We start from the raw sequence: 26,870 nt of genomic DNA on the forward strand, positions 1-26,870 counted from the left end.
GATGAATTTCCCATTTGTGGATCTGTTGGTGATCCCGAGAGAGATTGTCTGCTAACTGGTTTTGGATTCCAGGTATGAATTGCGCTATTAGGTGAATGTGGTTGTGAATCGCCCAATGCCATATTTGCTGTGCCAGGAGACACAACTGTGTCGAGTGTGTCCCTCCCTGTTTGTTCAGATAATACATCGTTGTCATGTTGTCTGTTTTGACAAGAATGTGTTTGTGGGTTATTATAGGTTGAAATGCCTTCAGCGTTAGAAATACTGCTAGTAGTTCTAAGTGATTTATGTGAAACTGTCTTTGCTGAGTGTCCCATTGTCCTTGGATGCTGTGTTGGTTGAGGTGTGCTCCCCACCCTATCATGGAGGCATCCGTTGTTATTACGTATTGAGGCACTGGGTCTTGAAAAGGCCGCCCTTCGTTTAAATTTATAGTGTTCCACCATTGAAGCGAGGTGTATGTTTGGCGGTCTATCAACACTAGATCTTGAAGTTGACCCTGTTCCTGTGACCATTGTGATGCTAGGCACTGTTGTAAGGGCCGCATGTGCAATCTTGCGTTCGGGACAATGGCTATGCATGAGGACATCATGCCTAGTAGTTTCATCACTAATTTTACTTGTATCTTTTGTTTTGGGTGCATGGCTTGTATGATGTTTTGAAAAACATGTACCCTTTGTGGACTTGGAGTGGCAATCCCTTTTGTTGTGTTGATTGTTGCTCCTAAGTATTGTTGTATTTGACACGGTTGTAGGTGTGACTTGTTGTAATTGAGTGAGAAACCTAGTTTGTGAAGGGTTTCTATGATATACTTTGTGTGTTGTGAACACCGTTGTTGCGTATTGGTTTTGATTAGCCAATCGTCTAGGTACGGGAACACATGTATTTGCTGCCTCCTGATATGAGCAGCCACTACTGCCAGACATTTTGTAAAAACTCTTGGCGCTGTTGTTATCCCGAATGGCAACACTTTGAACTGGTAATGTACTACTTGGAATACAAACCTTAAGTACTTTCTGTGGGAAGGATGTATAGGTATATGGAAATATGCATCCTTTAGGTCTAGTGTTGTCATGTAGTCTTGTTGTTTGAGCAGTGGGATCACGTCTTGCAGTGTCACCATGTGAAAGTGATCTGATTTGATGTAGATGTTTAGTGTTCTGAGATCTAATATAGGTCTTAGGGTTTTGTCTTTTTTGGGTATGAGAAAGTACAGGGAGTAAACTCCTGTTCCTCTTTGATGAATTGGTACTACCTCTATAGCATCTTTTTGCAACAACGCTTGGACCTCCAGTTGTAAGAGTTCCATGTGTTGTTTGGACATGTTGTGTGTTTTCGGTGGGACATTTGGAGGGAATTGTAGAAATTCTATGCAATAACCATGCTGGATAATGGCTAGGACCCACGTGTCTGTTGTTATTTCTTCCCAGTGTTTGTAGAATTTGCTTAGTCTCCCCCCCCCCACTGGTGTTATGTGTTGTGGATTTGTTACGCTGAAGTCACTGTTTATTTGGTGGAGTTTTGGGACTCTGGAACTTCCCTCTACTCTTTGGGAACTGTCCCCCTCTATATTGTCCCCGAAAACCTCCCTGCTGATATTGACTCTGATAAGTGGGCCTTGTTTGTGTGGTTGAGGGTTCTGAGCTCTGTCCCCAAAACCCCCCTCGAAACTGTGATTTCCGAAAAGTGCCTCTGCTCTGTGGGGAGTAGAGTGCGCCCATGGCTTTGGCCGTATCTGTGTCTTTTTTGAGTTTTTCAATAGCAGTGTCCACCTCCGGCCCAAACAACTGCTGTCCGTTAAATGGCATATTCAGCACAGCGTGTTGTATTTCCGGCTTGAATCCTGATGTACGCAGCCATGCATGTCTCCTTATGGTCACTGCTGTATTTACGGTCCTAGCAGCTGTGTCCGCTGCATCCATTGCTTAGCGTATCTGATTGTTCGAGATACTCTGTCCTTCCTCCACCACTTGTTGTGCTCTCTTTTGGAACTCTTTGGGCAAGTGTTCTATGAAATGTTGCATTTCGTCCCAATGAGCCCTATCATATCTAGCCAGCAAGGCCTGTGAGTTGGCAAAGCGCCATTGGTTGGCTGCTTGTGCTGCAACCCTTTTCCCTGCAGCGTCGAACTTGCGACTCTCCTTGTCTGGAGGTGGTGCGTCTCCTGAGGTGTGTGAGTTCGCTCTCTTGCGAGCTGCCCCTACTACCACAGAGTCTGGTGTTAATTGCTGCGTGATGTACACAGGGTCTGTTGGTGGCGGCTTGTATTTCTTCTCCACCCTTGGAGTTATGGCCCTGCCCTTCACAGGCTCCTGAAACACCTGTTTGGAGTGTTTCAGCATTCCCGGTAGCATAGGGAGACTCTGGTACTGGCTATGTGTGGATGATAGTGTGTTAAATAAAACGTCATCCTCGATAGGTTCTGCATGCAGGGTGACATTATGAAACGCCGCTGCTCTTGACACCACCTGTGTGTAGGCTGTACTGTCCTCAGGTGGTGACGGTCTCGCTGGATAACAGTCTGGGCTGTTATCTGATACCGGCGCATCATAAAGATCCCATGCGTCCGGATCGTCCTGACTCATTCCAGTATAAGTTGGGGACTGCATCAGTGGTGGAGTGGCTACCGGTGATGGTTGTGTTGAGCGTGGTGGAGATGGTGGCGGGTTTACTTGTCTTGCCACCTTTGCCTGTGGCTGCTTGTCTTTCTCTTGGAAGGCACGTTTTCTTTTCATCCGAATTGGGGGAAGAGTACTGATCTTCCCTGTGTCTTTTTGGATGTGGAGCCTTCTCTGAGTGTAATCTGGCTCTATTGACTCTAGTTCTTGTCCGAATCTATGTCCTTGCATTTGTGAGGACAGTCCCTGTTCCTCTGTGTAGAAACTTGATTTCGGTTCCGAGGCCGGATGTTTCGGTATGGAAACTTTTTCGGCAGTCTTTTTCGGTTCCGACAACACTTTTTTGATCTTCGGCATTCCGGTCTCTCGGTGCCGACTCGTTTCGGTGCCGCCCTCTCGGTGCCGAAATTGCTCTGACCCGCTGTCTCGGGGTCGAGCCTGGTCTGTGCCGGTATCTCGACCGGAGTCGGATGCCTTCGACACATGCGTGCCCTTTTTCTATGCTGATGGTCGGTCACCTATTTTTCGGGTTAAGCCATGGCCTGCCGGCGGTGGCGTCCCCTGGGCTTTAGTGGTTTTTCCGTGAGTTTTGTGTATCGACGTCTTACTCACGGTTTTCAGCGTCTGTTCGGGATCGACCTTGTCCGAGTCCGAATCCTCGATGGAGAAGGTTTCTTCTTCCTCCTCCAAGTGTTTTTGTCCTGTCAGCGCCGATGCCATTTGTAGTCTTCTTGCTCTTCGGTCTCTTAACGTCTTCCTCGACGGAAACGCTCGACAGGCCTCACAAATATCTTCTTTGTGTTCTGGAGACAAACACAAATTACAGACCAGATGCTGATCTGTATAAGGATACTTGTTGTGACATTTGGGGCAGAAGCGGAATGGGGTCCGTTCCATTAGCCTTGAAGACGCACACGGTCGGGCCGACCAGGCCCCGTCGGGGAATCGAAAACCCCAAAGGGCCACCGGAGCTCTTCAAAATTCGGTGTCGATCTGTTGTAACTAACCCGATACCGAACGCAAACAATACCGTCGAATTTTCCGAGATTCTAACTATCTTTCCGAACCGAAACGCGGAGCGAAAAGGAACACGTCCGAACCCGATGGCGGAAAGAAAACAATCTAAGATGGAGTCGACACCCATGCGCAATGGAGCCGAAAGCGGAGGAGTCCCTCGATCTCGTGACTCGGAAAAGACTTCTTCGAAGAAAAACAACTTGTAACACTCCGAGCCCAACACTAGATGGCGGGATGTGCACAGCATGTGGATCTGCAGCTACACATGCCATCGAACATATATATATATATATATATATATATATATATATATACACATATCCGAACATGTTTCCTTTAAAAAATACCATATATATATAAATAAATATGTACATATCTAATCATTATATACAAATATACAATAAACCGGTGCTCACCCAAGGAATTCTTGGTAAGACCAAACAGGCAACAGGGAGGCAGGAGTCACCGTGAGGAATCCACAGGTAGCTAATGTATCCATCAGAAAAGGCGTTACCTAAGGTAAGTAACTTGTTCTTCTAATGGATACAACTACCTGTGGATTCCTCACCTCAAGAATAGAGTCACTCCGGAGGTGGGTGCCTAAATGGTGAAACCAATAAATACTGCAGCACTGAGCAGGCAAAATGGCCATCCCTCCTGAGCTCAGAGTCCAAACAATAATGTTTGACAAAAGTATGGAGGGACGCCCAAGTTGCCACTTTGCAGATGTCAACCACAGGAACACCCCTAGCCAAAGCTGATGAAGCAGCCTTAGCCCTAGTGGAATGAGCTCGGAGTCCTACAGGGGGATCTTTCTTTGCTAAGGAATAACAAAGTTTGATACAGAGAATGACCCACCTGGACAGCTTTCTCTTGTGGACTGTTCTGCCTCTCCTCTTCCCCACGTATCCAACGAAGAGCTGATCGTCTTGCCTGAACTCCCTCGTCCTGTCTACAAAGAAGCTCAACGCTCTTCGTGGATCCAACCGGTGAAGCCTCTCTTCCTCCTTGAATGGATGAGGCGGAGGGTAAAAGGAAGAGAGAGTAATGGTCTGCCCCAAATGAAAGGGTGTAACAATCTTCGGGAGGAAAGCCGCCTTGGTCCTTAACACCACTTTGTCTCTAAAATAGATAGATATGGGGACTCTACACTAAGAGCCTGGAGCTCATTCACTCTTCTGGACAATGTTATGGCCACTAGAAATACAGTCTTTAAAAATAGGAATTGTAAGGAACAAGAATGCATCAGTTCAAATGGCGATCCCATAAGAAAGGTCAATACTAAATTAAGATCCCACTGAGGCATAACAAACGGAGTGGGCGGAAACTTATTAGTGAGACCCTTAATGAACCTCAATACCAAAGGTAACCTAAACAGAGAGGGTTGGTCTGGGAGACACAGAAAAGCCGACAGCGCTGATAATTAGCCCTTAACTGTGGCAACTGCACAACCTTTCTGTGCCAAGGTTAAAGCAAATAATAACACATCAGACAAATGAGCCTTCAAGGGATCAATTTGGTTCTCTCCACACCAACTGACAAATCTGGCCCACCTGCTTGCATAGATTGATTTGGTGGAGTGTCACCTGGCCAATAAAATAACATCCACCACCGCCAGCGGGAGAGAAAAGGAACTCAGATTGCCCCGTTCAATCTCCAGGCATGAAGGTGCAGGCTCTGGAGGTGGGGGTGTAGAAACTGCCCCTGCGACTGCGAGAGGAGGTCTGCCCTGTAAGGGAGACGGAGCGGAGGGCACAGAGAGAGTTGGGGAAGGTCTGAATACCACACCCTTCTCAGCCAATCCGGGGCTATTAAGATGACTTGGGCCCGGTCTTGACAAATCTTCCTCAGAACCCGACGAATCAAGGGTATGGGGGGGAAACACGTAAAGCAAGTGACCCTTCCAGGACATCTGAAACGGTCCTCCAAAAGCTCCTTGCACCGGATACTGGAGGCTGCAGAACAACGGGCAGTGCGCGTTCTCCCGAGTGGCAAACAGGTCTATCTGAGGAAACCCCCACATCTGGAAGATGTAAAGAACCAGATCCGGATGAAGATGCCACTCGTCATCGGACGAGATGAGCCGACTGAGACTGTCTGCACACACGTTCAGAACTTTGGCCAAATGATTTGCTACCAAGCAAATCTTGTGGTCCTGAAGCCAGGACCAGAGTCGAAGAGCTTCTCTGCAGAGAAGATACGACCCCACCCCTCCCTGCTTGTTTATATACCACATTGCAGTAGTGTGGTACATCAGGACCTGGACCGACTGACCGCGAAGGGAAGGGAGGAAGGCCTTGAGAGCCAGACGTATCGTCCGCAATTCCAACAGATTGATGTGAAACCTCTGTTCCACTGGAGACCAAAGACCTTTGATCTCCAGGTCCCCCAGATGAGCTCCCCACCCTAGAGTGGAAGCATCCGTTACAATTGTGGCCATGGCAGAGGCAGCGAGAACGGCCTTCCTTGCGACAGGTTGCCAACCACAGCCAACCATTGAAGATCCGCTGCAGTGTCTCTGGAAATCCTGATCGAATCCTCGAGATCTCCTTTGTGTTGAAACCACTGCCTGCGGACGCACCACTGAAGAGCCCTCATGTGCCAGCGTGCATGCATGACCAGCAGAATGCAAGAAGCGAACAAACCGAGCAAATGAAGGACCTTGAGGACTGGAACGACCGCTCCATCTTGAAACATTGGAATCAACACCTGAATGTCCTGAATCCGCTGCGGCGGTCCAGGATTGGTCTCAACCGACCATCCTTTTTGGGGATCAGGAAGTACCTTGAATAGCAGCCCTGACCCCTCTCCTGCTCTGGAACCAACTCCACTGCGCCTTTCGACAAAAGGGACATTACCTCCTGTTGCAATAATAGAAGATGGTCGTCCGAACAGAAGGAGGGGCGGGAGGGAAGGGAGGAGAAATTCACGAAAGGGAAGAGCATACCCTTTCACCACAATGCCGGTGACCCAGGAGTCTGATGTTATAGACTCCCACATGCGAAGTAAGTCTCCCCCCTACCGGAGACGTGTGAACAGGGAGTGGTGGAGGACTAAGGCTGCTTTCCCTGCTTCACCCCTCTGGAGGAAGAGGAAGAGGCAGAGTGCTGCTGGGTGGCACCTCTGGTGCGTACTGTACCCTTGCCCCTGAAGGATCTGTAAGGAAGAGTTCCTTCAGATTGTTGTCCTGCCGCATGGAGCCTGCCACGAAAGGAAGTGCCACGGCCAAAACCTCTAAACCTCCTAAACGATCTACAAGTAGAGGAAGTGGCTGCCTGGAGACCCAATGACCTCGCCGTGGCTCTACTCTCTTTAAAACATTCTAGAGCAGAGTCGGCTTTTTCCCCAAAAAGTTTGTCTCCATCAAATGGCAGGTCCAGGAGAGTAGTCTGAACATCCGGGGAGAACCCTGATGAACGCAGCCAGGCCTGCCGTCTCGTCGCTATGGATGTGCCCATAGCTCTGGCCACTGAATCCGAGGTGTCCAGCCCAGATTGAATTACCTGGGTCGCCGCCGCCTGAGCGTCCAACAACAGGTTAAACACCTCCTATGACAAACCAGGGTGGCCCTTAGCCTCATCCATAAGGGCATGAATATAATGCCCCAAAATGCAAGTCGCATTGGTAGACTTTAAAGCCATGCTACAAGAAGAAAAGGTATTTTTCGCTGCCTGGTCCATCTTCTTAGACTCCCTGTCCGCAGGGGACCTGGGGAACGAACCAGGAGCAGAACGGAAGGAGCACGACGCTCGGACAACCAAACTCTCCGGAGTTGGCTGCTTGGTCAGAAAGTCTGGATCACCTAGTGCTACACGATAGTGTCTCGCTACCGCCCTGTTGACGGCTGCCGAAGTCACTGGCTTTTTCCAGATGTCCTTAATAGGGTCCAAAAGAGCCTCATTGAAAGGCAAAAGAGGCTCTGCCACCGCCGATGCTGGATGCAGCACTTCGGTTAGGAGGTTTTTCTTCACCTCCGCAGCAGGAAGTGGAAGGTCCAAAAACTCTGCTGCCTTCCTCACCACAACATGAAATGAAGCAGGCTTCTCCGTATACTCCCCCGGGGAAGCCAGGTCCCATTCCGGGGAAGTGTCCAGGCCACTTGCTGTATCTAAGCCATGCAGGTCCCCTGAAGACTCCACGATTTCACCTTCCTCCAAATGCTGCCTGTCATACTCCTCTTCTTCCAGCAGCCGTAAAGTCAATCTCCTGGATCGGAGCCTGGACTCAAGCCCCGGCATCGGCCGAAGCAGAAGATCTTCGACGGTGCCGATCCTTGGAGCCATCCGACGCGGGACCCTCCGGCGCCACAGGCAACTTCACCGTCGACTGGATCCGTGGCGAATCCATTGGCGCCGGAACAGCAGACGTCGTTGGCGTCACCGGCCTTCTGGGCGACGCCATGGGCATAGGCGCCGAAACAGTTCCAGAAGGAAGGAAGGGCATAAAGGGTGTTGGCTTGTAAGGAGCCGGAGCACCCAAGTTAAAGGCCAAAGGACCTGACGGACCCGCATGCCCACCACCAGGTGCCATGGTGGCAAAAATATTAAACATTGCATTAAAAAATGCAGCGGGGTCCGTGCCCGGCGCTGGGAAAGCCAGATAACTTTGAGGAACTGGCGCCGGAGGGGAAGCCGATGATGGTCCAGGCATCTCCTGTGCCGGAGAAGCCCTCGGCTCCTGATGTGGTTCGACTTCAAATACCGACAGTGGAGACGTCGGAGAAGCCGGAGTCGTTGGAGGTGGAGGCGTGACAGTCGGGCTGATCTCCCACGTCGGCTGGCACCGGGCTGATGGCGATCTTGAACAGGAACGTTCCCTGCTCGATGGCTCCGATGAGTCTTCGAAGATCTTGAAGAAGACTCTCTCCGATGATGCCTCTCCTTCCTCTTCTTTGAACGGGCAAGAAACAATTTTGCCTCTTGTTCCTTAAGGGCCTTAGGATTCTTGCGTTGGCATGAGCTGCATGACTCGACCTCATGGTCGGAGCTAAGGCACCATAAGCAATTTTCATGGGGGTCCGTGACCGACATTCGACCCCCACACGGTTTACAGGGTTTAAAACCCGACTTCCTCGGTTGTGACATAGTTACACCTGAGTGAAACTGTAGCTCTGTGGTAGCCTCGAAGGAAAACGGTTACTTGAAGGCACGGAGAAAAGGGAACCGAGGTCTGCACGTCGACGAGGGCTTCTTATTGCCTGGATGACGTCATGCAGCGTTGCGTGGAGTTGGGCAATTGTGACATCATCGTCGACGTGCAGAGCTAGAAGATAATTTCCGTCGAGGCTGGCGCGTTGGGGAAAATTCTTGAGGTGAGTAATCCACAGGTAGTTGTATCCATCAGAAAATGTGAATTTATGAACAGTCTATTTGGGAGGATGGTTTCCCCACGTTGTAGGGCTCATGACTCCCACACAGCAGGCCTCCTCAGCACCTCCAGCCACTCTAGTAGACACAGAGGGGCTGTGGGGAGGCCCCCAATCTAGCCAGATCGCCGAGTGGAGAGACTGGTCTGGTCAATACTGGTTTTAGGTGATCAAGCGGCTGCATGTGGCTATCTGAATGCCCAGTAACACTCAGCTCTGTTCCACAACCCGAGTTCCTCCTTGGAGAATCTGGCTGAGATGCAGTTGACAGCAACACATCCACTGCCAAGCCTGGCAAGGGGTGCCGGTACCTTAGGAACTGACCATGACTGGTGGCAGGGAGGAAGAAAGACAGTTCCATTAAGACCATGCTGTACCAGGTCTCCACATGTGGACTCAGCAAAACACACGGAATCACTGACCCGAGTCAGCGGCCATGAGTCTGCCCTCGCAGACTCAGCCATCACTAAGGACTTTCTCCTAGAGGCATTCTCGGATCTTAAGGATGAAATCCTGACCCTCAAAACTGACCAATGTAGCAAATTATAAGAGGTGGGCAGGGATGTATCAGACTTTGACTTCAGAATGGAAGAAGTGGAGAAAGGGCTGTGCGAACAGGAGGATGATTGATACTCATGCTTAAGAAACAGCACTGCCACTTAAATGCTAAGACTTTGAGAACAGATTGCGATGGAACAGCATCTACATTTGCAGGATTCCACCTGCGGTTCAGTCCATGAACTTTCCCACATACGTGCAGAACTTATTTGAGGCAGCATTAGAGGACCCTGCTCATCTGCCTGAACATAACACAGAGTGACAACCTGAAGATGTCTGGTAGTGGGGGAGCACCCCCCAGGATGTTATCACAATGGTCCATTTTCACGAGGATAAAAAGAATAATATGTCCAAGACTCAGAGGAGAGGGGGTCGGGGGAGACAGATCTGCTTCAATGAAGCCACAGTGCTATTCTTCCAATATCTGTTGCTGATCACCCTAGCCAAATGCATGTCCTTCAACCCCATCACAGACCTCCTGAAATCTGATGGGATCAAGTACCGGTAGGGTCCCACCCCTTCTGGGTCGTCCTCCAGTAGGAAGCTGGGGCCAGACCCCTCACTTTGTTAGAGGTAGCTCCTGGACATTGTCTCGACAGAGAAGTGGCCAAGATCCCAGGACACTTCAGAGGGATGTCTGTTGAGAGAGATGTGGACCCCTGTGCATCCCAAAAGCCAAATAACAAAGAGATAGAGGCCAGCAAAAAGAGACTGCTTTCACCATTGAGACAGACTACCTGGGAGGGCTTTGAACCCCGACAGACGAGGGAGTCACATACACACTGCAGCAAGCCACCAGTCAAACCTGATTTTTAAGAATCCCTGCACTTGTTATTACAAGCTGGCTTTCCTCTTCCCTCAGTATCCAAGAGACACAACAAAGGGTTGTAGGTACACCAACTTTACTGGCAGCACCTAAAGCAATTCTCAACGAGCTGGGCCGGACCTATGCCTGCCGCAATCGCCACTCATTAGCTACAGACTATTCTCATTTTTCAGCAGCCCACACTACCTACGCCAGGATCGACTACATCCTTTTAGATAAGAGGTTATTACGCCAAGTAGATGAAGTGTCCCATGAACCAATGACTATATCAAACCACAGCCTAGTACGGCATAAACCAAGCTTGTAAGCGTGATTCCTGGAGATTTAATGACTTCCTCCTCAGGCACCTTGTAATGCAGCACGAGATAACTACCACACAGCAATACCTCCAATTCCCATACCCAAATGGTATGGGAAGTGCTGAAGGCAGATGTGCAAGGTGTATTCATCAATGAAGTTAGCTGCCTGAGGAGCATGAGGGAGATCGAACTTCTCCGACTCAGGGAAGATCCTTTCCTGGTAGAGTGGCACCATAAATCCTATCCCTCGAAGAAACTTTGGCAGAGCCTTACAGCACTCCTTGGTCACACATGTACCCTGGAATATGAATAAGCTAATTGTATTGTGGCCCAGGCACCCAAAACTATGATAGAGGTAATGAAGCAGGGTACCTACTCTCAACTAAGTTACAGGCCCAACGTTCTAAGGGGTACATTCGGGAAGTTAGGAATGTCACCAGGATCTTGTGCACCTCTGAGGAGGAGAAAGCTGGCGCATTTCACAAACACTATAGCACCCCCTACAAGGTTGATAACTCGGCTGTAGAGGTCTAGCTGTCCTACCTGCAGGCTCTTTCCCTACCTTGCCTCTTCTGGTCTGAAAGGGAGGCTAAAGATGAGCCTATCAAAGTCTGAGGCCTGGGAGTATCTTTGCCACTATAAAGGGGCAACTGTCTATTGAACATCCCCCCCAGCCCGATACATGAGAATAATGACTCCTCCCTCCTTCCTCTTGGAGAGATCTGGATTCTAGATGTGAATCACAAATTGCTGCTACCAACTTAAAGACCTATTCCAGAAGGGCTCCATACACCAAAGACATTAAACAGGCATACCATATCTCAAGGCAGGAGAGGTTACAGATCGGCCACTAGGTACTCCAACCTCCTATGAAAGCAGTGGCCTCGCATATATTTTGAGAATTTCTAACAGGGTCTAACAAGTTCCTGTCATTTGCTCTCTCAGATATACTCTACCCTGCTCTCTAATATTACTCAGGTACACCCTCACTACCGGAGGGGATAGGAGGAGGACCTGGATATCGCAAAAGATGATGTACAATGGGGAGTTACCCATATACATAAGACTGATTTCACCAAGCATGCTCAAAGGACAGAGGCACTCTAAAATATTATAAAGATGGCACTACACACCAGAATAACTCCACATAACGGACAACAGTGTAGAAATGAGGATTCAAAGACTGGTAGAGAGAATGCGGAGGGACCAAGACCATTTACCATATACTGTAGTCTCGCCCTAGGTTAAGACGGTCCTGGGAAGAAGTTCTCGACACTTTAGTAGACACTGAGGCCCCTGACTAATGAAGGGCCCAGTGGTGATCCTCCTGGGGTGACCCAGGAGAATATATGCTCCCTTCACTCCCCTAAAGGGAAAATAATTTCCCACCTTCTTCTAACAGTAAAGCAGCCTATACTGAGCTTCTGGGGTAAGGATCTCTTCCCAAACACTACAATGTGGCTGCATAAGTTCTCCAGAATGTGGGGCCCGATTTTGAAATACCTGAATCGGGATAATAGAGATCTAACATGCCCTACCTAACCAGCTACGAGCCGTGGGCCTGCTGTCCCAAAGTAGAACACAGGCTGAAGAAGAAACATGACAATATTCCAGTAGCTTGTCCGCTACTCTTGTCAGGTGGTGCTGATGGGCGAGATGGGGTGGTTTAATGTTGTGTGGGTTAATACAGGTAACTTTATTAGAGGAACCCTAGTTTATTTAGGTGGGTGTGCCTGCCTTCTTGTTGTATGTGAAAATCATACAAATTATTGAAACTAAGAAGATGATGATTAACTTCCATGTAACTACCAAATAACTACAGAAATATATTAAAAGTTAGAGGAAACTTTATTTATGTTTTTTTAAGATCCAAATACTTGGCAAACGTTTAAGGAAATCCTGTGCAACAGTTTTACAGGGTTTATTTTAACATCCAATATATTAAAAAAAAAAAAACAATCCTGTTGAATTTTAGAATAAGACACAACATGTTTGCAACACACCTAGTAATGTACGAAGTGATTGTTCTGAAATTCATCAGCCATAGACAGGTGAAATACATTTCAACACTAAACAATCGCATCCAAGCTGACCACAGAAGAAACTAACTCGCTCATCAAACAACTTTTTCAGCTTTCATTATGTTGGGAATGTGTTTGTTACTTCGCCCTTCATTTTGAGGAATGCATATTTAAGGAGGAGAGAGAGGGTTTACAGGCAAAGAATCAACATCTTTTGGATGTCCAGGGAAGCAGTCATTGTCAGAAAACGCTTCTCATCTGAAGTGATCTTTGATAAGATTGCAGACTGAGAGAAGGAGCTTGATTCACCTACAGTCCCAGGGTACACCTGTCGAATTGCAGCTTCCACTCATTTCATAGCCACAGTATCTTTCCAGAGGGCCAGCTTCGACAAGGTGAGCATCTCACAAGCAAGCCAGTCTTGATGCTTGCATCAGGTACTGAGATGCATCCGCAGAAGACTGCACCAGTTTATCGCCATGCCGCAAACACTGCCAGAAAGTCAAAGCAGGGCAACTGAATTTTATGCCTTTGTCCACTTCCCTAGCAGTGGCACCTTTGTAGCATTTCACTCAACTCATCACCTACCATACCTTTTCTGCAGCAGACACCGCTGGTACCCTTATCAACATGGAAGCTTTCTGCGATGTCAGGGGCTGCTTCAATGACGTGTATAATTAATTTTTCAGATTCACACATGACAGCTACATCTTCGGTCAGTCATCTCTTACACACAGACTGAATGCTAGGGGTTTCAGAGACATGTGGCTCACTGGTCAGTAACAACATCTCCCACTGAGGCTAGAAGTGCATTTGGGGGTGGCATCTCAAACATACTCATTAATCACTGCACTGCAATACACACATATTACCCTGACACACACCATATGTATGTAGGCATAATGTATTACATTTAAAATAGAGCCTCCTTTTAAGATATTTTATTTGTTTTTGTTGCAGATGATGCCGGGTATGTTCTCTCTTTTTATCTCCTCACACTCTACAGACATCCAACCACACTAGAGAGGTACTCTCGGGTATACACATGTACACAAGACATTATGGAATGCACTTTTGGGATCCTTAAGTCGCAACTCAGAACGCCCAAAAAGTTTGGTGTAAGAATGTTGTAGCATGGAGTGCTTTGCACAAAATCATCCTGCAATGAGGCTTACATATAGCTCTTGACCTTGATCTATGCCCACATCCAGATACCAAGGTGGGGTGCAGAATAGAGGTCAGCATATACTTCTGTGGGTCAAGTAGGTAACTATGTTTTGGTTACTAATTGTGTTGCTACATTTAGGTCATTGGACAGTCTCTTGTTAATGGTGGTCTACCACACTGTGCAAATATACCATTGTTAGACCTGTCAGCCTTAGGGTGGTCTTCCCCCAAACATTTTGTATGATTGCGTCTATCTTGTCTAGATTTTTGCTCTCTTGGCATTAGGACTATGTGCACTTTACCACTACTAACCAGTGCTAAAGTGCTTGTGCTCACTCCCCTAAAACATGGAGTGAATGGCATAAACCTGATTGGCATATTTGATTTACATGTAAGTCCCTTGTAGATTGGTATACCATATACCCGGGGCCTGTAAATTAAATGCTACCAGTCGGCCTGCAGCACTTAGTGTGCCTCCAACTTAAGTAGAACTTTAACCCATGTCTCAGGCCTGCCATTGCAGCCTGAAGCCAGTATCCCACTGCCTTGTCGACTTGACATTTAAAACCCATTGCCAAGCCTTTAAATCCCCTCTTATATGTAAGTCACCCCTAAGGTAGGCCCTAGGTAGCCCGTAGGACAGGGTGCTGTGTAATGAAAAAGTAGGACATGTACTTGTTAGTTTTATATATCCTAGTGTTTAAAAACTCCCAGATTTGTTTTTTACTACTGTGAGGCCTACCCCTCTCATAGGATAACATTGGGGATTCCTTATTATATTTAATAAGCTGTAATTTCTAAACCAGAGGTGGTAGGTATATCATGTTTGATATCTATGAATTTATAATGATAAACCCTCTTTAATGGTAAAGTTGGATTTATCATTACAAGTTTGAAAATGCCACTTTTAGAAAGCTGGTATTATCTTGCCCTTAGCACTTTGTGCCTACAGCATGCCTTAGGTCACATCACTGGGTGCAACTGACAGTTGAGACTTTGTGAATTCAGCCCAGACATTCAAACAATAGTGGGATTAGCAGAACCTGATCAGGCCATTAACTTACTTGATATGTGTGTGTGGGAGGTGGGGGGAAGGGAGGGAGAGGGGCCCCACTTGCTTTAACAACGCTTAACTACTATCTTCACACAGTATATTCATGGTTTATAACATACATACGCAATACTCAGACATACACAAATAAGGAATAGTTTCTTACCTGTAACTCCAGTTCTCTCGCAATGTGAGAGAGTTTATGCATGAATGGCCTTTACTTTTCCAGTGTGCCTGCTTTGATTGCATTTTCCAGTGGCATAGAGTGGGTACATGAAGTTGCCAGCTGGTTGTTAAAGTCCTTCTGTGTTTTATTTAATAATGAATTGTTTTTCTCTTGTGCTTTGTGCACAGTAAGTAATAAGAAGTCAGTAACCTGCTGTCACCCACTGTGATTTAATCTGGTCAACGCCTGAATAGACACTGGGACCTTATTCACAATGGTAAATTTTCATGTGTAGATTTCCTTGTGTGTAAATTGAATCTTATTCTTAGTTGCAACTTCACTAGGTTTGGCTATTCACCTTTTCCAATAGTAAAGTTACACCGAAGTGTAGATTTGCACTTCTCCACCCCCTCAGTTTAGGGGGTGGAATCTGCATAAATGTAATTTATAACTGTTAAGTTACTACTAATAACTGTACGTGTTGTATATGTTCGGCACACTTGGTGGAGACCTACACAACCCAAGCGGAGACCTCTGCACCCAGAGCAGAGACCATCACGTGCAAAACGGAGCCCTCTGCAAGTCAGGGAGGAACCTAGAAATTCAGGAGGGTGACACCTGCTTGTAGAGGGACCCCAATAAATTTAAAGGATCCTCAAAACTGTAACTAAGATTCGCTTGTAGGGGATTTCCATTTATAGTCAAAACTACTGAATAGTCCCGCTCACATTCGGGGACGCCTGAGGACTTCTTCATAATACATCCTCTTAAGTGGAGATTTACGCCTTCCTTCAGAAAGGCCTGCAGAGTCACTTAAGAGAGAAACCTATTGTGCAGTCTATAGGGATAGGCTACAATGGCCCTAATTCAAAAAAGGGGCCTAGAAATTATATATGCATATCATTTAGTGGTGTTTTGGTAAAAACAGCATAAATGTCTTTCACAAAACATTTCTTGGAGTAACAGAGAGATGAAGCAATGCAGGACAGTGCAGCCCCATAGGCTGCAATTACATACGTGAAAACAGTCTGTGCCTTTAAGTCAGGGACCACAAGTGTCCCATCATGCTGAGCAGGTGACAGTTGCTTTAGTTCTTTCTTAAGATGATGTGTGTATGATGACACTTTAGAGAAATGGTGAAGTTTATGAGATCCACCAGGGAGGAGGGAGTGTTGCTTATGACTATAATGGAAATTCCCCTACGAGAGCACTAGTGTTACAGGTAATAAACTACGATTCCTTCTCTCATAGGGGATTTCCATTTAAAGTCATAAAAACAGAATAGAGTAGCAAGCCCATCCCTGCCTGAGGCAGTGGAGAGGACAAAAACAATGCAATTTCAAGCAGGTTCCTAAAGGAGGCCTGTCCTACTTGAGTGTCTGCTTTGGCATCTGAATCTAAGCATTAGAGCTTGGTAAATGTGTGGACAGCTCTCCATGTGGCTGCTTTGCAAATCTCTGGGATAGGGATATTTCTTAATACAGCAGCTATAGCCGCTTTACCCCTAGTGGGGTGTGCTTTATGCTTATCTGATAGTGTTTTATTAGCCTTTTGATAACAAAAGAGGATGCAAGAAATAATCCAATGGGAAATGGAATGTTTAGAAGAGGCCAAACCAGTATGGACTGGACCACAGTTGATAAACAGTTGGTTCAACCTACGAATGTCTTATGTCTTATCTCAGTAGAATTTTCAAACTCTTCTTAAATCCAGGGAATGGAGAGATCTTTCCCCTGAAGTAGAGGGATTCTGGAAAAATGTTGGAAGAGGTATGGTCTGAGTAACGTAAAAATCCAAAATAACCTTGGGGAGGAACTTTGGGTGAGTTCTCATACCACTTTGTTGGAGGGGAAGACTGTATATGGTTCCTGAGAACGGAGTGCCCAGATTACACTAATTCTGCGAGCCGATGTTATTCCTACAATGAAAGCTGTTGTCCACGAAAGGTGTTGCAGGGATGCTTTGTGACTAGGTTCAAAACGATCATGCATTAGACGATGGAGTACAATATTAAGCTCCCCAGGCGGGGGGCATTAACCTTTTTCATACCTTCTAAAAAATCCTTGATGACTGGGATTTTGAAAAAAGGAGGTCTGTGAAGGACATTTTCTATAGGCAGTTAGGACTGAACCCTTATAGACGTGAATTGCAAGCCAGACTTTGCCAGAAGAAGCAAGTAATGCAGTATGATGTCCTCTTGGCAAGAAGTGGGATCCATGTTCTTGGAGGAACACCCAATGCAGAATCTTTTCCATTTGAAGGCATGTGCGGAACGGGTGGAAGGTCGCTTAGCCGCTTTCAGGATGTCAATGCATTCATTTGGCAGAATCAAGCATCCATACTGTGCTATCCCAGGAGCCATGCTGCCAAATTCAAGGAACAGATATTGGGGTGTAGTATCTGGCCTCAGAACTTTGTCAGTAGGGCTATTCTGCATGACAGCCTGAGATGTGGACGGATGGACCGGTGAAGGAGGTCTGTGAACCACCACTGACGTGGCCATTCCAGAGCTATTAAGATCATCCTGGCTCTTGAATAGGACAGCTTGATGAGAACTGCTAGTATTGGGGGAATCGGTGGAAAGAAATTTGCTGGACCACCCGATCCATAGAGCATTCCCTATCGTCCCTGGTTGGTTGTACCTCGAAGCAAAGCTTTGTAATTTTTTGTTTTCTGCTGTGGCAAACAGGTCAATGGAAGGTGTGCCCCACAGGTGAAATAAGAAGTAAACGAGGTTGTCGTGCAAGACTTACTTGTGATTTCCTTGCAGAATCTTGCTGAGAGAGTCTGCCTGAACATTTTGCACACCTGGAAGATGCGTAGCGGTGATTGTTAGATCCCTGGCTATAATCCATTTCCATATTGCCTGGGCTTTGTATGATAGAGGTCTGAACCTCGTCCTTCCCACCTTGTTGAAGTAGCACATGGTGGCTATACTGTCCATATGGACAAGCAAGGAGTTGGATTTGAATGACGGGTGAAACGCTTTTAGTGTTAGATGGACTGCGTGTAATTCCGGAAGGTTGATATGGTATGTGGACTCCCTCTTTAACAATGTGCCCTGAATTTGGAGGTGGTCCATGTGAGCACCCCAGCCTAGTAGTGAGGCATCTGCCACTAATTTTTGAGGAGAAACCTCCTGATGAAAAGGCATCCCCGAAGCAAGTTGTTTGGGGAGTACCACTATTTCAGTGACAGCTTTGCATGACAAGATAGTTGTTATCCTGTCCTCCCAATTGCCTGTTAGCTGGTCCCACTGGTCATCTAGACATTCCTGTAAAAGTTGCATGTGGAGACGAGCATACGGTATGAGGAAGATGAAGGATGCCATTGAGCCAAGGAAAGAGGATATTGTTCTCACTGTCGGATAGCAAGCTGTCATGAGAAAGTGACATTCCCTAAGGATTGATAAACGTCTCTCCTCTGAAGGATACACTCTTTCCTGTAATGTGTTTATGTTCACTGCCAGGCAGTGCAATGTATGAACCGGGACAGACTATGACTTGCTGAGGTTGACCTGGAGGCCTAATCTTTGGAGAAGACTGCAAGTCCAGTTGTAGTGAAGCTGAGCTTCTTGACACGTGGACCCCTTGATCAGCCAATGGTCTAGGTAGGGGTAGATGAATATTTTGTGCGTCCTCAGATGAGGAGACGCCACGCACTTCGAGAATGTTCTGGGTGCTGACTTGAGACCAAATGGAAGGACTTTGTACTGGTAGTGGACTTGACCTACTACGAACCTCAAGACCTTGCAGGGCTTTCTGGCAATATGAATGTGAAAGTATGCGCCTTGAAGGTCGATGGAAGAGAGCCAATCCCCTTAGTGTAACTGGGGGTAAATTTGGTGTAACAACAGCATACTGAACTTTTCTTGCCGAATCCACTTGTTGGCTGATTTGAGGTCAAGAATTGGTCTGAATTTGTAATTAGCTCTCTTTTTCACCAGGAAGTACCTGGAGTAAATACCTGTTCGTTGTTGGTGGTGAGGGACAGGTTCCACAGCTTGTTTCTGTAAGAGGATGTTGACCTCTAACCATAATAGAGGGAGTTGAAAACTGGACAGTCTCGGAGGGATGGAGGGTGGAGGACTGGTGAATCTGAGTCAATATCCCTTTTATACAATATTCAGAACCCAGGAGTCTTTCCTTATTTTTTGCCACTCTGCTAAATGAGATGATATGCTTCCCCCCACCGGAGTGGGTAGCAGAAGAGGGGGAAGTAATGACTCAAGGTTTCAAAGCAGATAGTTGTTTTCCACCTTGAGTGGTCCGCTGGGTGGACCTAACTCTGGCTTGTTTCCTCCGGAACTGGTGGTAGTGGCACTGCTGCGCTTTTTGGGCGCCTCTTTGGTGTCAACCCCACTAAGGGGTTTGAAGCCTCTGGATATAGTATTTTCTGTAGTAGGGTCAGAAAGATTTATGTTGTTCCCTGGCACTTTCTAGGCCAACAGCTTTCAGGGTCTCCATCTCAGCCTTAATCCTCGCCATCTCGACATCGGTATGACTTCCAAAAAGAGTTGTGCCAGAGAATGGAAGATTTATAATTTTCTGCTAAGCCTCTGGTTTCAGAGAGGTAAGACGCCACACATGTCTTCGCAAAGCAAGACTATGGGAGTATAGGTGTGCTCCAAGGGGTGAGGAGTCAGCGGCAGCACTAATTATCTGGTTTGATACAGGCAAACCCTCATTAAGGATTTCCTGGAAATACTCTCTTTGATTTCTGGGGAGATGATCCACAAATTGTTGCATGGAGTCCCATAATGCCCAACCATACCTGCCTAGCAGGGCCATAGCACTTGCCATCTTAACTGAGGTTGCCACTGTAGTGCAGGCTTTTCACCAAACTGAGTCAATTCTTCGGCTTACTTTATCAGGGGTTAGTGAGAAACTATGAGTAGTGGCATGATGTTTTTTGGCTGCCTCCACTATGACCCGTCCTGTGTTGGATCTGTTTGAAGGAAGCCGGATCCTGTTCTGGAGGGCAGTACTTCTGAAGCCTAGAAGGGGCTGGCTTGACCGAGGCTGGCGTTATAAAACAATTCCATGGCTGGTTCTAACACACCTGGTACTAAAGACCACAGAGGTCTGGTTGCTGACCTGTGTTGTAAGGTCCCAAGAATGACTGAAGTCGACGGTGTTGGAGTCAACATTGGGATATTTAATTTTGCAGCTCCTCTCACCAGGATGTCTTGGAACATGGTAATGTCATCCACCGGTGATATATGTGGCAGTGGGGAGTCTGACAATGTCAGAGAGTAGTGGAGGAAGAGGTGTCAAGGGTGTGCCTTGAACGAGATCTCCTGGAATGGAGGTGATGACATGAATGCCTAGTTGAAGGAGATGATGGTGTCTGGAACGATGGCGTAATCTAGAACGAGTTGTGGACGTCGGAACTACTGGTGCTGGAGGAGGAGGCACTGGTGGGGGAGGTGGAGTAGGTTGAGGAGATGGTACTGGCAGCGGAGAGCTAGGTGCAGCTTTTGAGGTGGGAGTATGTTCTCGAATACTCAGAGTCTGGAGAAGTATAGATGCGTCTTCTCTTCCATCTTGCCTTCTGGAGTCTAGAGGAGGTTGTAAAGCTCCTCAACCGTTCTCTCTACCTCAACGTCGACGTGCTTGTTGATGGTGATAAACGTTGACGCCTCAACGTCAGCATCGATCTCGACATCGATCTCCTGTGGAGTCTTGACGGTGACCTGGTTGGCGGCGAGTGTCGCGGTGGCATCAGACTCCTTAACTTCGATAGAGGTCTTGTTGCTCTTGACGTCGATGCCCCATCTCTTGACGGCAAACAACAGTGTAGAGAAAAAGGTGAACAGCCAAAACTAGTGAAGTTGCTACTAAGAATAACATTTAATTTACACATTAGGAAATCTACAGATGAAAATTTACCATAGTGAATAAGGTCCCCAATGTCTATTCAGGCGTTGATAGGATGAAATCACAATTGGTGACAACAGGTAAGTGACTTCTTATTACTTAATGTGCAAAAATCACAGGAGAAAAACTATTCTCTCAAAATCTTTTGGTTATTAAATAAAACACTGAATTACTTTAACCACCAGCTGGCAACTTCATGCACTCACTCTATGCCACTGGAAAATATACTCAAAGCAGGAACATTGGATAAGTAAAGGCCGGTCATGCATAAACTCTCTCACATTGCTGCCATCGTTGGAAGATGAGTCTTAGGGTTAGCAAGGCTACATGGACAAAACAGAAATGTTCTAGAAATCTCACTTCAATACTATAAAGTAAAAGTAACAACTTAGATTTTTTTCCTACTGCTAGTGTTCTAAATTTTAGTAAGATTTACCTCTTCCTCAATGACAAATGGGAATGTGTCTGCTAATAGCTGCATACACTCATCAAATGACAAAGCCCCACCGCTCTGTTGCAATGGTTCTTTATTCTGCAAATAAATAAAGAAAAAATGTTAGAATGGCAACACCCAAACAGTTATTCATTTTTTTATTTGATGTTAATCACTGTGCTCAACAAGGTCCTTTACTACAGAGTATAACCAGAATATTCTTCATGTTATCATGATGTTAAGAGAACATTTTGTTTCACTTTTCTTTGCATTTTTTTTATATCAAACGGGCACAAGAGTAGTTTTGATAGAGGAGTTATAGAAAGTGATCAGTGTAGGAGGCTGGCTCAGTATGTTGTGTACACCTATAGGTGAGGCACCTTTAATCAGTCCAGGGAACCCTTAATGATAGTGTAGGCTGCTCTAGATAACCATAACTCTCATAAGGGTAGCTGAGGAGAGCAGCTAAGGCTTATCCAAGAGGATGTAAAGCGGTTGCAAAAACTACACTACCACCCAAGGACCCTTAAGACTGGAGAAGTGCTAAAACCTCAAAAGGTAAGTAGCTAGGATTCCCCAGTCGTCCATAAGATAACATGGGGAAGTCGTGGTTGGAGTTTTGCATTTTAGGACCGCCTCCAGTGGACCCCGAGGAAACCCGTTGGGACAAGGTAGGTTGGATAGTGCCCCACCCGTGGACACCCAGAACAGTGGAGTACCTACACCAGGGAGCCCAAGTGCATAGGGGTGAAATTGTGTCGGAAACTCCTGTTGAAGTCAATGGGGATCCCCACTGTCCATCTGCTGTCATGACTCATAGACCAAGTCAGTGGAACCCAGGCACAGGGCCCTGAAGAACAGGAGCTAAGGAAAGAGGGGACAGAGTCCAGACCACCCAGATGTACCCAGGCGGTGCAGGAAGGTAATGCCCGCCCTTCTTGGAGTTGCTTTCCTGTTGGATGGTGGACGAAGAAGTGCAGCTGTGGAGTCCAGTGAAGTGTTGCACAAAGTTTGCGGGATTTGTGTGGACCAGCAAGCTCCATGTGACCCAACCTTGGCAAGTAGGTCAGGGCCAGCCCTCAGCACGCAGGAGCGGCAGCAGGAATCGAAGCCCTCAGCAGGACCCTCTGGCAGCAGGCACAGGGAGGCCTCAACAGCACAGGAAAGAGGGATGCCCACTTTGCAAACAGGATGTCGTTATTAGAACTGGAGAGTGCTAGAGGCCGGGGCTTCTTGGAGCTAGGAGGTCTTAAGAACTGAAGAGCGAAAAAGCTTTCGCAACAAAAAGCAGGTGTGATGCACAGGGGTTCCAGCAAAACAACTCCAGTATGGGACCACAGACTTCCCAGCTGCAAGGAAGATAGGTCAGACCTCCGGAGAGCCACTGAACCACCACCTTGGATGTAGTGCCTAGAAGGATCCGTGGGGCAGCAGGATCCACAAGCCAGATATCATTATTGAGGTGCCTACGGAGGCAAAAGTGTGACTCCTTCACTCCAAGGAAGATTCCTTCTTGCTTTCTTAAGTGCTGGCAGAGTCCCTGTGATTCTGGAGGATGCACGGCCATGGGGTTTCCGAAGTCTTTATAGAACTTGGAAACAAAGTGCAGTAGGAGCCCTCCTACTGGTTACAATCTTGCTCCTGGTTCCAGCAAAGAACAGCAGTGGTTCCGGTGTTCAAGTTGCAGAAGTGTCTTGCAGATGAGACTTACAGATGGTTCCTGAAGCCATGCAGATGAATCTAGAGTACCACCCTCAGAGGAGCCCTTAAGTAACCCAGGAAGGGGGTTGGACACTTACTGCAGTGACCCACCTATCAGAGGTGTCAGGGACGTCACTCAACTGGACTAACCAGTCAGATGCTCTCAGAGGCCTCTGGTCATCTTATTTCCAAGATGGCAGAATCAAGTGGCCACCTGGCGGAGCTCTGTGCACCTCCCTAGGGGAGGAGCTGGACAGGAGGGTGGTCACTCCCCTGTCCTTTGTGTGGTTTTGCACCAGAACAGGAACCAAGGGTTCCTGCTCTGGTGCAAAGCGGTTTATGCAAGGAGAACACCAATGTGCCCTTCAAAGCAGTCTGGTGGCACTCATAGGAACCCTCACTCCATCACAGACACACTTATTTCTAAAGAAGAGATTGGCACACCTCTGTCTTACAATAAATCCTTTGTTCTGCCTTCCCCTGCCCGAGTAAAGCTTAGCAGCAGGAGGGCAGAACAGTGTCTAGGGCCAGCAGCAGCACGGACTGGCAAACAGATCCTGCAAGGCTGTACAGGCTGACGTTGGGGGAACCCCTAGGGAACCCCCAGAATACATGGTATCATGCAACTAGCACTGGAAGAGGTGTAGTTGCATGATTCTGACCTGTTTGATATCAAACATGCCTATGTTCGGTGAAGCCATTATGTAGTTGGACAACTTGTGTTGACCAGTTTCCACCACATACCTTAAGATGGCTTCCCCGCACTTACAAAGCCCTGGAAATGGAGTCTGGGATTTGTTAAGGGCAACTATTCTCATGCAGGGGTGCCATGCACCAAGCCCTTGGGCTGAAGGGACTCCCTTAAAGGTAACTTACAGGGTCACAGTGCAGTGACCATGATATAAGTCAACCCTTATACCTGGAGTGAAATGTGCAGGCACCAGTTCACACAGGCTGCAATCGCAGGCCTGTAGTCACAGTTGCATGGGTCCCCATGAGTGGCACAATATATGCTGCACCCATGGGGGAACCCTGATGTACCAATGCCCTGGGTACCTAAGTACCATATAGTAGGGACTTGCATGGGTGCACCCGTATGCCAACTGTAGGGTGTAAAAGTTACCATACAACTACATTTAGGGGAGAGAACACTGACACTGGGGTCCCGGTTAGCAGGATCCCAGTGTACTACAGTCTAAACATACTGACACCAGGAAAAAGTGGGGGCAACTATGCCAGAAAGAGGCTACTTTCCTACAATCATGTTTCATAACAATAGCCTATGCTGTCTTCAGTAACTAATAAGAAAAGTAAATTGCTTGTTTCACAGAACTAAAATGCACCAGAGTATCTGAGCACTGTAGACTATGGATGTTATTCTATAACTGCTCATGTGAACTGAGAGTAGCAAACGAATTAGGTCAACCCTGATTCAAACCCAGTGAGGTAAGGTTCACCCAGGACCTTGCACTGTTACTACATTTAAATCGTATTTCATATGCTTGGTGAGAAGCTAAGCACTTTCTGTGAACACACAGCATGGCACTGTGTACAAAATGGACCACAAATAAAAACCTGAGATGAATATGGTCATTGATTTTATGGCAAGACGGGGGGCTAGCATTATGCATAAACTTTTATCACTCCTTCTGAGCAGCGACTCTTTAAAATCTTCCAAAATAGAACTATAACACATCACAATATAACAGAGAATCCTCAGTCTCAGTATCAGAATATTAGAATACCAGGATACCAGAGTTATCAATCTATAGGGGGAACCAAGAGGTACCCAATTTGTACCCTCAACAAAGGAGAGGAGGGAACGGTTGATCTGATAGAGGACAAGGACAAAATACCAATCTGAGCAAGGTGTGTACGAGGACTGTTTTTGGTTCTGTCCCGAAAAAGATGGGAGGAAGGTTAACATTTTTCCAAGATCAATAGAGAGAATTAACAATGCATTCATGGGTGTTGAAGGCAATAGAAGGTTATCAAATAGAGTTTAATTCAGAACCAACCGAGATGAAAGAATAAAATAAACGGATTTTTCAAAAAGAAAATTGTACAAGAGGAGATTTTGCATATTATAGTGAAAATGTAATAACAGTTGGAGAGGAGCAGAAACAGTTTGTGAGTACCTTGTTTCTGGTGGAGAAAAAACAAAGGTGTGAGACCTGTATTCAATTTGAGACATCTAAATCAAATTGTTACATATCAACACTTCAAAATAGAAGGGATACACTTACTGGGGGACATACGTCAGGATTTAGAGTGGATGGAAAAATGGATCTCAATGATGCTTAATTCACAATCCCAATTACAAAGTAGAGTGTCAATGTTATTTGCAGTTTAGACTGAAAGGACAGTTATACCAATTCCAATGTCTCCCATTCAGGCTGTCAGCAGCACCATGATGTTTCACAAACGTTTTAAGACCAGTAATGGGTTTCCAAAGAGAAAGATGTGTGAGAATGATTGTTTATTTAGACAACATTTTGATAATGAATCAAAGAATAGAGGAGTTGAAAGACCAGTTGAAGTTGGTGAAGAATTTGCTAGAAACATTGGGATTTATAATAAATTCAGAAAAATGAATACCGTCCCAACCATTGACATTTCTAGGATTTGTGGTAGACTCAGTAACAAGTCAGATGCAGTTACTGGAGAAGAAATTAAAGAAGATAAAACAAGAAGTGAGATTGTTCTCACATAAGGAAGGAGAAAGTGAAGTTGAGAGAGTTAGCACGGGTGATCAGTCTGTTATCTTCATCAATAGAGGATGTATGTCTGGGACCTCTACATTACAGGGCCCTTCAGTATCTAAACCCTTTGGGTCTGACAAAAGGTTTGCAGAGATATGATACCTCTGAACCAAGAAGCGAGAGGGGAGTTATTATGGTGGAAGGAATATTTGGAAGCCTAGAACGATGGGCAATTTTTGGGACAAAACCAGACTTTATGCTAGAGTCACAAGCAAGCAATTCAGGATGAGGTGCAGTATGCTCTGGGCAGGAGACAGGCTGAGTTTGGAACGTGTTAGGAAAAGAAGAACACATACATTGTGTCTAGGGTTTGTTTGCCCTTCAGAGTTTCAGGAACGAGAGCAGGAAAATTCAGTTTTATTGAAGATGGACAACATAACTACAGCAACATATCTAAACAAATTGGGAGGTAGCAGGTCAGAAGGACTATCAGATTTAGCTGAATAACTGTAGGATTTATTCTTAGAACAAAAGACAGAACTGAAAGCAGAACATTTACCAGGGATACACAATGTGGTAGCGAATTGGAATTGAAGAAATTTGACAGATTACAGCGATTGGAAGTTTCGGAAGGATTTGTTTTTTAGACAATTCACAAAATAATGGGCCCATTGAGGTAGATCTTTTTTGCCTCCCGATTGACTTTTCAGTTACCACATTTTATCAGTTGGAGACCAGATCTGGGAGCAAGACTGGAGTAAAAGAAAGGGTATGAGTTTCCCCCGTTCTCCAAAACCATAGTTACAGGGATTTTACTATGTGTGTGGTATCTGAAAATACAATCAGAAAAGACAGCTATCTTGGTATGCTGCCTTTAAATACAGCTTTGCTTCTGAACTTCTCCAGTACGATTCAGTGCATATACCAACAACCACATGGAAATCTGCATAACAATTTTGGCTGCCTACTTAGAAGCTTTCTTTCTTGAAATGAAATAGATCTGGAGTTTGTTTATTAAAACATTCGAATCTATGATTCAGAGAGGATTAGTGCAAGTGAGGAGCCAG

At 46.4% G+C, this 26,870-nt stretch overlaps 1 protein-coding gene across 2 annotated transcripts in view; it reads right to left on the minus strand.

The window, feature by feature from the left end:
• The window catches only part of NFE2L2 (NFE2 like bZIP transcription factor 2), a 166,148-nt gene that overhangs the window by 29,776 nt on the left and 109,502 nt on the right, over positions 1-26,870 (minus strand). For both annotated transcript variants that reach the window (XM_069225419.1, XM_069225420.1), the window contains exon 3: positions 21,404-21,499. In XM_069225419.1, coding sequence (XP_069081520.1) covers positions 21,404-21,499 — 96 coding nt within the window. The remainder of the gene's footprint in view (positions 1-21,403; positions 21,500-26,870) is intronic.

This window comes from Pleurodeles waltl, chromosome 3_1 (genome assembly GCF_031143425.1).
Source record: "Pleurodeles waltl isolate 20211129_DDA chromosome 3_1, aPleWal1.hap1.20221129, whole genome shotgun sequence".
Taxonomy (NCBI): Eukaryota; Metazoa; Chordata; class Amphibia; order Caudata; family Salamandridae; genus Pleurodeles; species Pleurodeles waltl.